Source organism: Urocitellus parryii, chromosome 5, assembly GCF_045843805.1.
Source record: "Urocitellus parryii isolate mUroPar1 chromosome 5, mUroPar1.hap1, whole genome shotgun sequence".
In the NCBI taxonomy this organism is placed as follows: Eukaryota; Metazoa; Chordata; class Mammalia; order Rodentia; family Sciuridae; genus Urocitellus; species Urocitellus parryii.
The window spans coordinates 180323645-180337216 of record NC_135535.1 but is presented as its reverse complement, the minus strand read 5'-3'; the positions used below and the strand labels follow the sequence as shown (position 1 = coordinate 180337216).

The following is a 13572-nucleotide window of genomic DNA, read 5'->3' as shown; positions in this document are numbered from 1 at the left end:
CCCCTTGGACTGCTCCCTTCCTGCCTATACCCCTGTGATATGAATGCCAGAAATAGGATTATTGACTGTTGATTATATCAATTAGTGTATGTTGAGTAAAAGACCATAAGCAGTATGCCCATGATGTAATGTGAACTGCAAAACTTAGATATACTGCAGAACTTAGATAAATTTAAGTTAGTGATGTAAGACCTGGGGCACCACAGACTTCACCCAGTTATCAGCTGCAAGCACAACTGAACTAGAATTTTAAAACCTGGGCTTCTGGGGGCGGACAGGACTAACAAGACCTGGACAGACAGGCTGAGGCCTCCATCGCTGTTGTCCCCCCTGTACCAGAGGCCTCTGGCCTTGGTCGAGTTCCAGCATCACAGGTGAGCGTCTGGAACCCTGGGGTGTAGACTCAGGACTTAGAATTAGGATGTGTGTCTGAAGTGTGATGAGCATCAATAAAATATATAGAATTGAATCTAACTGTGCCTCAGACCGAGTCTGCAGGAACTGCTTGTGACATTCTGGAAGGCGCCTTCCCCTCTGTTTGGCCCACCTTTGGGTCACTAGTCTGGTAGGCAGGATAGGGGAGAGAACATGAGAAAAAGAAAATCTAAAACCTATAAAAGGGTCAGACACCCCCACTTCTTCAGACACTCAGCTCTGGGGCCCCTTCTCTTTGGAAAAGTCTATCTCTGTTCTATCCTTTAAATAAAATTTGTTTTCTGTGCTTGCCTCCACAAGAGAAATCTGGTGTTCAAACTTCACCTAAGGGAGACGGGACTCCAGCTTGATTCTCATCACCGGTATCATATATACATGTCAAAACTTGAGAAATTTCCTCAAATATGTGCACATTCTTGTTTACCAGTTTTCCCTCAATAACTCTATTTTTAAGATCAGAAGAATTATGTGTAGTGGGGAGAAGCAGGGATTAGGCATAAAAAGGATTGGCATTTCCTGCCACCACCACCCCTCCCACTGGCAGACCCTATGATCCACTCCACTTTTCGTCACTGAAGGATATGGAATAACAACTCCTGGGGAGAAAGAAGGCAAACCGTGGGCTCTGGGCTCTGGGCTCTGGACTTTCATCCCAGTATCAACGGGTTTCAAACTTTTACAACTGTTGTTCTGATTTAGATTTTGAGCCTGCACAACTATTTTCCTGACTGCCCAAGTCTCTAATGATTAAGTCACACTAAAACATTCTGCTATCTCATTAAAACCTATAAAAAACAGACCCCCTCTTGTAACCGATTGCCATTTTCTCCCCTGAAAATGTGCCATGTGCCGTTCATCACTGCCTAATAAAGACTGCTAGCTGATCCCCTGAGGTCTGCTCCCCTTTCTGTTATTTTTGCTTACAGTCACATTTTCATTCATCTACCAAAGGCCAGAAGTGGGGGACACCTTCAGTTCCCGTTGCCTTTGGGCCCTTCAAACTTTTCTGTACTTGACAGGTTACCCCTTCCACTTGACCAGAGAATACTAGAAGGATCTAGAAGCTAACTAGAAACAACAGAACTTGGCAGGGACTGTGTTGCTCTAGTCTAAAAGGTAACAGATACACTTAGTAGCTTGAAGCAATTTATGCTTTGGACTTCGGACTGATGTGATCTTAAGTGCATTAACCAATCCCAAGGGTCCTGCAGGCTTCATAGGACCATTTTATCTCAGGCAATAAATCTTACCTGTGCTGAGGTTCACGTTAAAATTGGTTCCCTATGCATCTTCTCTGAGAAGCAATGAAAAATATTTATTTTTAAGATAATGAATATGGCCAGACCTGGTGGCACATGCCTGTAACCCCAGTAACTCGGGAGGCTGAGGTAGGAGGATTGTAAGTTTGAGGCCAATGTCAGCAAAGACCCTAAGAAACTTAGTGAGACCCTAAAAATGTACAAAATAAAAATAATAAAGAGGATGAGGATGTGAATCAGTGATTAAGCACCTCAAGGTTCAATTCCTGGTACTAAAAAAAAAAAAAAGACCATGAATAAAATTACATATTTAATTAAGCTTTTAGAAATCTGCTGGTATAGGAACTACTTATATCAAGTGATAAAACAAGACTTAATATTCCTAATTGTTCCATGTGTATGTGGTAAGTGTGCAACACAGCATTATAAGTTGAAGCACTCTGATGAATAAATGGTTGAGGTGGAGCTGCTATGATTGGACCATTCTTGTGGATACACGATGTAAGTAAGACCAAGATTTTTGTGTACTTGGTTTCTTCAACTCCTTGCAAATCAAAATAACCCTTTCATCTTTGTCCCAGCATTTGATTCTGTATGTGTGAGCTATTCAGCTGGCACAGTGTGGCCTTAATCTTGTTACTAGGATTAATACCTATGTATGTTTATTGGCAACCACAGAATTGGGACCAATGACTTGAAGAAATGAATTGTGGCTAAGAGGCCCAAATATCCAATATGACTGGCTGCAATGTAATGAAACTTTTAAAACCAAAAGTTTTACACTAAATTCTCTCAAACATTTGAAAATATAAAAACACAATATTTAAAAAAACCTATTAGGTCAAGAAAGAAAATTAATAAACATATGTAGAAAATAATGAAAAGTAAAGTAGTAGGTATTCAAATGTAAAATATATAGTTTAAGATGTTTTTAGAGATGAATTCATAGTCTTGGAACATTCAATAATTTTTGGAACATTTACAAGAGGGCAAGAGATCAAACAAATGAGGCATTCAACGTTTTTACTACAATAAGTACAGAAATCAGTTCTAAGACACTGGAAGGAAGAAAACAATAAAAATGCAATCAGAAGTAAGTGAATCAGAAAACACAAAAAAATGAAATGTAAAAACAATTTCAATAGTTGGTTCTTTAAAAATTAGGCAAATCTTTTTAATAGGAAAGATTCTGAGATGTCTTAAATTTAATTATAAGGGATGAATAGTGGAGGGGAGGTGAAATGGGGGAAGTTATACAGCTAAGAAACTACAGATTGAATAGAAGACGACAGTTTTATACCCTGAATTGCCACCTCATTCTGTTTACAACCTCAGCTAGTCCTGAATTCCTTCTTATTCTCTGCCCTCCTAACCCAAAGTTTCTCCCACTCTTGTGTTATCCTCTCTTGCCTACAGCCAATGTAGTTTTGAGATACGTATTTAGAGTAAAGAGAGAGAGAGATACTGTATCTTAAGGGAGTCACTGAGATGCAGAAAGCACAGTTGTAAATCTTGTATGACATGTCCTTGGCCCATGTCCCTGTAAAATAAAGGAAACACACAAGCACAGGGAAAATTGCTCAGGGTGCAAAATTGTGTAGCTCCACCTGGCTCCACCTCCAGCCGGGCCCCTAACCATGGCCTTTCTGTAAATTTTGCACCCCCAGCCCAAGGGAGGGCTTCTCTCAAGAGAGCCTGCATTTTCCCTAGAATGTGTTATCTACTTCCTAAATAAACCTCTGTCTATGCCTTAGATTCCAGTTGAAATTTTTTTCCGCTTACATGTGCCAAGAACCCCCCTTGTCCTGACTTGAATTCCCCCTCCCCTCTGGAAACTTCTTAGACCTTTCTCTGGAGAAGTCTCTTCTCCAGTGACAGGTTCACTATAAATAATTTATAGGTTCTTTCCCCCAGATTAGCATTATAAAATACTCTGGCTCTTTAAAGGTCCAGTGAGCATTTTTCCAACCGCTACAGAGCCATACTGCTGGTTACTGTGGTTACTGCCGGAACTTGTTTGTCTCAGGACTTGGCCTTTCGTTCTAGCAGCATCTGTGTTGGCTCAATAAAGCCCTTTTTAAAAGAGATCCTCTGGTTTCATGAGTTTTGTTTAAATGCTTCCAAAATAAATCATGGAATAAAATTAGACACATTTGGACAAAGTTAGGGAAGAGTAGATAATACTAGGAAAAAATTTTAAGGGATTATGATGAAAATGATATGCTGATAAATTTAAAATGTTTTTTAAAAAGAGGAAAAAAAATGCAGTACTGGAAGTTGAATCTAAGAGCATTCTACTTCTGAGCTAGATCCCTAGCCTTTTTAATTTTTACTTTTGAGACAGGGTATTGATAAATTGCCCAGGAGGGCCTTGAACTCGCAATCCTCCTGCCTCAGCTGGAATTACAGATGTTGGCTAGGTCCCCCAGCTGTTTTTTTTTTTTTCTTTTTTTTCTTTTCCTTTTTAAACCAACATCTTTGGAGTAAAGTTCTTTTTGTGGCAATAAGAGGGTTTATAACAGTTTTGGTTCACCTAAGTTCCAAATGTGGAAGATGCTTCTAGCTTTCTGTGCCAAGTCCAAATCCAGTTCAGTTCAGCTCTTTCATCCCCAGTGTTATAAGTAGGTGAGGTGTTTTTTGCTAAAAGCACTGACTCTTCACTTGGGCTCACAAATGCCTTCTAGGCAACTGAAAGCAGGATATAAGCTTTAGCTGGATATGTTGGTATATGCCTGTTATCACAGCAACGAAGGAGGCTGAGGCAGGAAAGCTGCAAATTTGAGGCCATGTCACTGTTATGGTTTGGATATGAGGCATACCTCAAAAGCTTCTGTTCATGCAGGAATATTTAGAAGTAAAATGATTAGACTATGTGATCTGTAAGTTAATCAGTGCATTTTGGTTTGAATGGAAGGACTGGTAACTATAAGCTGGAGGCCATGACTGGAGGAGGTGAGTCATTAGGTGCGTGACCTAGAAAGGTGAATCTTCCCGGTGGCCCTTTCCCTCTGTGTCCTCCCTCTCTCTGCTTCCTGAGTCCTCCTTGTTTATTTTAATTGGTCTGTACAAATGCACATAAAGGTGGAATTCACCTGTTACATTTATACATACATAGTGTGATTTTGTCAAATTTATTCCACATTTCCTACCCTTTCCCATCTCTCCTCCTTCCCCATAAATTTATTCTGCTACACTGACCATTCCTCTGCCTTAACCCTTTCTTAAACTTTCTGTAACCTATATCATTGTATAAAGTGTGTGGGACTTCAGTATTATAGAGATGAGATTGAAATAAAGAACTTGTGATTGTCTGGCTTCTGAATAACAGGTGACAAGTATTTGGTGAGTTGAAACCACTGAAAATGGTGGAGCTTGTGAATATATTGTTATTCAATAAATTCTGACACTATGTAAAGACAAATGTGTTTGGTCTATTTTAAAGGCATAGCTTACAACAGTATATTAATAAATGTGTTTTAATGAATTTTTGTTATGTGGAAAATCAATTAAGATTTTTTTTTCTGGGTCTTCACTAAAAAGCAAGGTTGCTGAGAGTTAACATTCTAATTAACATGTTTAAGGCTTTAAGCTATGTTTTGATTTTTTAAAATATGCAAAAAAGTATTTATCTTACTGAGGAAAAAGTAATAATTTACCTAAATTTAGAAATTATGTAAGGCTTGTTTCAAATTACAAATTTTAAAAATATTAAGGAAAAAGAAAAGAGACATAAGAAAGTGATAGCTGTGGGGATATATTATTGGTAAGGAAAGTTAAAAGGAAAAAGGAATGATTTTTGATGAGAAAGGATTGTATATAAGTTGTAGAGATTCTAAGTCAAGTCAAAGAAGGCTTACAAAAATAAACCTTAGAAAATTTGTATGTGTGATTAAGTCAGCTAGAATTAAGTTGTTTAAGAGTTTTTCCAAAGTCAAAATTTAATGAACTGATAAAAAAACCAGACTCTAATTCTCTATATTGAAAGCAATAAGTTTAAAAAACAAACAAACAGTAGTCTGCTATTATTAACGTTCACAAAGAACTGGCTTAAAGAACAAAGACTTTGTATTTTATCAAGACAATTTCTTGATCTATTAGGTTTTCTTTACTTAGGAAAACTAGTCTTAAAAAAATCAAGGTTTGTATAAGTACCTGTCTATTTTAAAATCTTTTAAGTGATCACTTTATAACTCTAATTAAATATGTTATTTTAGGTTATATGATATATTTGACACTATATATCTGTGACTAGAGTTGTGTATACATCTGGAGGCTAAATATGCAGTGTATTTGAGCTTTTTCTAAATGTTACACAAGAGTTTGTAAAGTTAAAGTTATGAAGGTTTAATACATGCAAGGTAACTGGTAAGTGTTCTCTTTTGTACAACATATTTTGTTATGGTGTATATGAGATGTACTGCATCTGTACACTCCATGATAAATCTCTTTGGGATTATTAGCCCTGCTTCCTAAACCACACAAAGATATTCTTTGATTTTTTTTCAGTATTATTAGTCTATGCAAACCTGTTACAGGAGACTCACATAATTATAGTTATTCTATGAAAACATGTATTGTGAATTTTGCTTCAAGAATAAAAGCTAATTTTATACATATGACATCTGTGTTACTGTGATGTTAATTATTTCTGGCTTCTTTGTGTGTTAAATGTATACTTTGCATTCTGCAGATTACACACTCTTTTTAAAATACAAAACTACAGAAAATTTGTATGTGTGTATCCTCCAAACTAAAATCGTTTCTTGGGACAAACTTTTTCAGGATTATGTTTGTGTGTTCCTAATTACATTATATCATTTTTGAGTAAAGATAATTAGATGTGTCCAAACAGTTGACATTCCAAATGATGCCACTCTGATAATTAAAATGATTGAGGGCACTGGTCACCTAGGGAGTACATCTCTAAACATGTTCTATTTTACTATATTTTATTTATTCTTAAAAGGCAAAATTAAGTGGGGATTGTTTCAGTCATTGCTGTTATCAAAAGACCTGACAAGAATAATTAGAGAAGAAAAAGTTTATTTTGGCTCATTGTTTCAGAGGTTCAGTCCATGGTCAGCCTACTCCACAGCTATAGCCCCAGGTAAGACAGAACATCATGGTGGAAGGATGCAGAAGACGGAAAGCAGCTTGGCAATCAGGAATCAGAGAGAGTTCTGCTCACTAGGGACAAAATATGAACCCCAAAGGCTTATCCCCAGTGACCTATTTCCTCCAGCCACACCCTACCTGCTTACAGTTACAACCCAGTTAACTCGTATCAGTTGATTAGTTCACATCTCCATAATCTAATCATTTCACCACTGAAAATTATGATACTGTCTTATACATGAGCTTTTGGAGGATACCTCATAAGTAGACCATAACAGGGATTTATTTTGCTATTCAATATTTTGAAACTGAATAAAAGTAACCGGTTATTAATAAGTTATATGAAGAATTATATTATTCTTTATACCAGCATGAGAATTTAAATGTATTTTTGGAAGGATAATATGAGCCTGGTTGATTTAAGTTTGGCAATGTGCAACATAAAAATATTTTGCCCCTTTTTTCACAAGGAAAGAAAAATATGGGCTCTCTTAGTCTTTCTGATGGATTCAAATTTCAGATGCAGTATTATTAATGTTAACTTCATATGTCCCTTACAAATTAACAATATATAAAACTTTGTTTCCACATCTACCTAAATAGAATGATATTTAGAAAGAGGGAATAGATTAGCTTCAAATGTAAAAACTTTTGTTAAGATTTGTCAAAAGGCCAGCTTTGTCTAGCATAGGGCTCTGCCTATTGCCCTGCTCCAGAATACATGTGAAGACTACTACGATCCCCAAATAGAAAGAGATACAATACACAACTAAATAAAGATTTGGGTAAATTATAAAAGGTTATTTAAAAGTTGTAAAAGAATTTTAAAAAGAAGTAGAACTTGGCTGGGGATATAACTTAGTACTAGAGCCCTTGCCTAGCATGTGCTATGTCCTGGGTTCAATCTCAAGTAGCACACACACACACACAAATTTTATGTATGCAAGGACACCACTTGGCCTGAATTGAGCATCCACACCCAGCTTACAGAATTCTTCAAATGACAGTTGGATCTTCTTAGAATTATTTGAACATTGACTATTACAATTATTCTACTTTACCTCATGTTTTTCAATTATCATTTCATCAAAAATGTTGATACATATATTATCTTTTATTTTAGATAAGCTTGAGAAGCTATAATCATGTCCTGGTGAGCTGCAAATAAGAAAAACATAGGTTAAGTGCTTATTTTTTTCAAAATCCATTTATTTTCTGAGATTATTATTCATAAAGTATGGTAAAATTGTCGTATCCTTTTCTTTATAAAGCATAAACCTAGAAAAAGCTGCATGCTTTGAAAACTAGCTGTGACCTTCCATTAGAATCAGTAGGTGCTTTGGAATTTACCTTATATCTCTTTTAAGATGAAAAGTAAAAATGTTAACTATCAAGCAGAAAGGCTTGCACCAGAGCCATCCACTGAAACATTATCTGGAAATGCTGTATTCAGATTATCTACTATCTTAAATTCTTGGTTTATATATATGGTTGAAATGCTCTTTCTGGGCTCAGTGGCACATTCCTGAAATCCCAGGAGGCTGAGGCAAAAGGATCACATATTTGAGGACAAACTGGACATCTTGGTGAGACCCTTTCTCAAATAAAAAGGGGCTGGGGATATACCTCTGAGGTATAGCTCCCCTGGGCTCAATCCCTTTGATTACAAAATAAAGAATAAAAAAAAAACCTAAATAAAAACAAATAAAAACCCTCTTTTGCTTCCAGTTCATGGATTTGATTACTTAATAACTGCAGAGCTTATTCTTTTTCTCATATTTATTTTCTCCAACGAGAAATTGGGATAATAGAGTATATTTAATTTTGCAAGCTGTCTGCTGATGGCTTACTTGATTAGGTACACATTGGAAGTAACAGAAATGACAGTATATATCATAAGCAATGACCTTCCACTCTCAGCTCCAGCTAGAGTATTGAATCTCCATCAAACATTCAACTAAGATGAAAATCACAATCCTGTATAGTAGGTTATCATACATGGGGTAATTGAAACTCAATTATTGGTGTTGCCACCAAGTGGCAGACCTCAGACCTTATTTGGTTTGTGTTATTTTTATTTTTATTTTTAATTGCTGGGGGGTGGGGTACAGGGATTGAACTCAGGGGCACTCCATTACTGAGCAACAACCCCAGCCCTATTTTGTATTTTACTTAAGAGACAGGGTCTCACTGAGTTGCTTAGTGCCTCACTTTGCTGAGGTTGGCTTTGAACTTGTGATCCTCCTGCTTCAGCCTCCCAAGCTGCTGGGATTATAGGAGTGTGCCACTGCACCCAGCTCAAACATTATTTGTTAAAGCCTGTTACTTAAAGAAGCAGGTACTATCTTAAAGGATCTCTTAACGGTTCCTATAACTTTCTGAGTCCAATAGGTAGTGATAGCTGAAAAATGCTAATTGAGTTTAGAGAGAAATTTTAAACTAAAATGTCCCTTACATTTCTGAGGGACAAATTAACATCTAACTCCCCTAATTCGCTCAAGGGTTTCCTTTCATGTTGGAAAGCCTTAAGGCAGGGCAGGCCAGGCAGAAGGAGGGACAACTATCATCTTCAGGACATTTTGAAGCTTGTTAACTTAGAATATCCCTTAAATCCTTCAAGACTTTCTGAATTATCTTGTATTGTACTCAAACTTTCCTCAAAATTTGCCACAGTTCCTCCTCCAAACTTCGGCTTAGAGGGCTATGTACTACTTGTGAATTATTTATTATTACTATCTGCATGGGTTTTTAGTCACTAAAATGTCACAGGAAGAAGAGAAATAGGGGACTTATTTTGGAGGCCATAAAAAGTGGTCCCTAGATGATTTTGCCTTGGCTGAATTGTCAGATCCATTCAGTTGAACCCAAGTGTGTTCTTGATTTAGCTCATTGTTACAGTTGCAAGAATGAAAACACTCTCCAGTCTTTATTTAGTTCACTTAGAAGTTTATTTATCTGTTTGTGTCCTCCCAAATTATTTAATACAGTATACTTCTTCTAATTTCAATGTCTAAATTAATATTCTAAATATTTTCAAACACATATAACCACATATTTTACATTTACAAGCTTTTATTCTTTATTGGGGATTGAACCCAGGGCCTTGAATATGCCAGGCAAGCACTCTACCACTTCTACCACGGAGCCACATCTTCAGCTCTTTTTCTCTTTTATTTTGAGAAAAGGTCTCACTAAGTTGCCCAGGTTGGCTTCAAACTTGTGATCCTCCTGCCTCATCCTCCTGAGTAGTGTGCACCACCATGCCCAGCTTACTTTTATAAACTTTTAAAGAAAATACATTTGATATACTAATTAGTGAATTTGACATAATATAATATTCTCTTTAAAATGAACACTCTCCTTCATACACAAAGACTGGAAAGTTCAGGAAAGTGCTGAGGTTGTAACTTGGTAATAGAGCACTTGCCTTGCACATGTGAAGTACTGGGTTCCATCCTCAGCACTAAATAAAAATAAATAAATAAAATAAAGGCATTGTGTCCATCTACAACTAAAAAATAAATAAAATTTCAGGAAATCAAGTATGAATGAAGGGCAAAGCAAGAGGTACAATATCCACACAGGCAGTCAAATAAGAAAAGCTATTTGGGAACTATAGCCAAAGACTCTGAAAATACAACTGAGCTGATATTAAATATGGAAGAACAAACTTGATTTCTACTGTTAGTAAAAGTATCCATAGCATCTGAGCTAACAAAATTCAAAGGCACACTAGTCTATTATGATTTTTTTCTCATCCAATTGAAGTCACGGCATATGATTTCAGGGTCTCCCTCTCCTTGCACATCCTGGTTAGGGTCTGGAGGTTTCCATGTAAAGTGGCAGCTGGAATGTGACTGTTTATATAGCCTACACAATGTCTTCATATATATATAAATGATTATGTTAGTTCTACTGAGTCTCTAAGACTTGTTGATGGGAATGACTATGTTAACACTAGATAAATTATATAAATAATATAAGAGCATATAAACAATCATATATAATCATATATGAACTATAAAATAATGTGAAATATAAAATGTTAATACAAAGTTCTAAAAAAATTAGAAAATCATATAAATCATATGACATTCAATCCATAAGACAGTCCTCATCTGCATATACAAATAAGAAGTCAATTTTCCCACCTTTAAAGAAAAAAATAACATCATATTATTAGGAAAACATTTACATATTTAACATCTACAGATGCTTGATCAGAAATTTGTACCCAGCAGTAAAACACAGCTATATTAGAGAACGTACATATTTAATTATATCAATTTTCCCTGGGTTCTGTGTATGTGTGTGAGTTTGTGTTCCTAAACACCACATTTAGTTACAGAATCAAGAAACTCTAGTCTATTTTGTTCCTTCCTGGTAGCAAGGAACATAGTTGGGTATTTCTTTTAGGCTTAAAAATATGATTTATCAGCTACACCTTTTATATATAGGAATAGCATAGAAAGATATATATGTACATGCTGTTTAGAAAGTGCAAGGAGTCTAAAACTTCAATGCAAATTAAGTTTTAAAGTAAGGAGAGTAAAGGAAGTCCACTGATAATTAAACAAGATTTTAAAAAACCACAAACCATAAAGGAAAATGATAGTAAAATTAATAACTGATTTTTCATCATAATATATTATAAAGAAAATGAAAACCCAAGCATTAGGGAAAAGTAGTTTCACCACATATAAGAGACAAAGGGCTAATATCCAAAAGATACAGAGAACTCCTTAAAAAAAAAAGGAAAAGACAGAGCAATAGGAAGATGTACAGAAAATAAAATACTAATGATTGAAAAGAAGCTCAAGGTGAACAGACAAATAGAATTCTGACATGTCCGTACGATGGAGTATTATTCAATGGAAAAAAATGAGTTATCAAACCATGATAAGACATGAAGGAGTCAGGGTGGTGGCCCACACCTGTAATCCAGTTTCTGGATTCTGAGGCAGGAGGAGTTTAAGGCCACCCTGGGCAACTTAGTGAGATTCTGTCTCAAAATCAGAAATAAAAACAAAAGGCAGGGGATGCAGCTCAGTGGTTTCCATACTGTATTATTCCGACTATATGACTGCGATGGCTACTTTCATGTGCCAACTTGGCGAGGCCACATTTTAGAGATATTTGGTCAAATGTTATTCTACATGTTTCTGTGAAAGTGTATTTTGGTTGCAATTAAAAAAATTAATAAACTCTGAGTAAATCAGATTACTCTCCACAATAAAGGTGGGCTTCTTCCAATTAGTTGAAAACACTAAAAAGACTGACCTCCCTGTGGACCTCCCCCCCCTTTGGTTCTGTTTCTCTGAAGAATCCTGATTCATACAACACTGTTCTGGAAAAGGCAAAATGTGGAGCCAATAAAAAGATTAGTGGTTCTAAGAAGAGTGGGAGACAAACAGATGGAGCACACAATTTTTAGGGCAGTGAAACTATTTTGTATGATATTATAAAGGTGAGTGAATGGCACTGTATATTTATCAAAACCCACAGAATGTACAACACAGAGCATGAATCCTAATGTAAACCATGCACATTGGCTGATGACAGACAGCTATGTAGGTGATTTTAATGACAAAAAGTTTGAGAGCCACTGTCTTATTAAAACAAGTCTTAGACAGTGATGTGTCAATGTTGGCTCATCAGTTGTAACAAATATACCACATTAATATAGCATGTTGATGCCAAGAGGCTGTGTGTTGTAGTGAGGGGGTACACAGGAACTCTCTCCACACCCTTTTACTGTAAACCTAAAACTTATCTAAAGAATAAAATCTGTTAGATTTAAGAAGCTGAAGAAAAAAAAAAGTACAACCTCATTAAAAATAAGAGTGTTATATATATATATATATATATATATTTGTATCAGGGATTGAACCCAGGGGCTCTTAACCACTGAGCCACATCTCCAACTCTTTTAATGTTTTATTTTGAGATAGGGTCTCACTAACTTGCTTAGGGCTTTGCTAAGTTGCTGAGGTTGGCTTTGAACTTGCAAGCCTCCTGCCTCAGCCTCTTGAGCTGCTAGGTTACAGGTGTGTGCCACTATGCCTGGAAAAAGTATATAAATTAAACCACAATGAAAATACCATTTTAGATCCATTATATCAGAAAAAATAAAAAATATTTCAATTATACATTGTTGTTATAATGTGTATTAGTACAATCACTTTAGGAAACAGTTTGGCATTATCTAGTGAAGTTGAAATTGAATTCAACTACAACAAAGCAATTCTGCTCCTGGACTAGAGAGAGGAGAGGTTCTTAAAGTTTGTTGCCTGACTAGCAGCATTAGTGCCACTTGGTAGCTTGCTAGGACTATAATTATAAGGCCTAATGAATTAGAAACTAGGGAGGTAGATCCAGAAATCTGTTTTAAGAAGCTTTGTAGGTGATTTTAATGCACAAAAAGTTTGAGAGCCACTGTCTTATTAAAAAAACTCTTAGACGTGTGTTTCAGAAGATAAGCACAAAATGTCCACAGCAACTCTGCTTGCAATACAAGAGAATTAGAAACAAGACAAATGTGCATTAACAGAAGAAAGCATAAATAAATTATGTTTTCATACAATGTAATACTATATAGATGTGAAAAAAATAAATAGCAGTCTTAACCCATTTTATGCTGCTATAACATAATACCTGAGACTGGGTAATTTATAAAGAATAAGAATAAATATTTCTTTTTAAAAATATTTATTTTTAGTTTTTGGTGGACACAACATCTTTATTTTATTTTTATGTGGTGCTG

At 35.8% G+C, this 13572-nt stretch overlaps 1 protein-coding gene across 1 annotated transcript in view; it reads right to left on the bottom strand.

Annotated features, from left to right (window-relative positions):
- Cc2d2b (coiled-coil and C2 domain containing 2B) overlaps positions 1–13572 on the bottom strand; it is a 117723-nt gene that overhangs the window by 24110 nt on the left and 80041 nt on the right. The window contains 1 exon segment of the mRNA XM_077799110.1: positions 7871–7967. Coding sequence (XP_077655236.1) covers positions 7871–7967 — 97 coding nt within the window.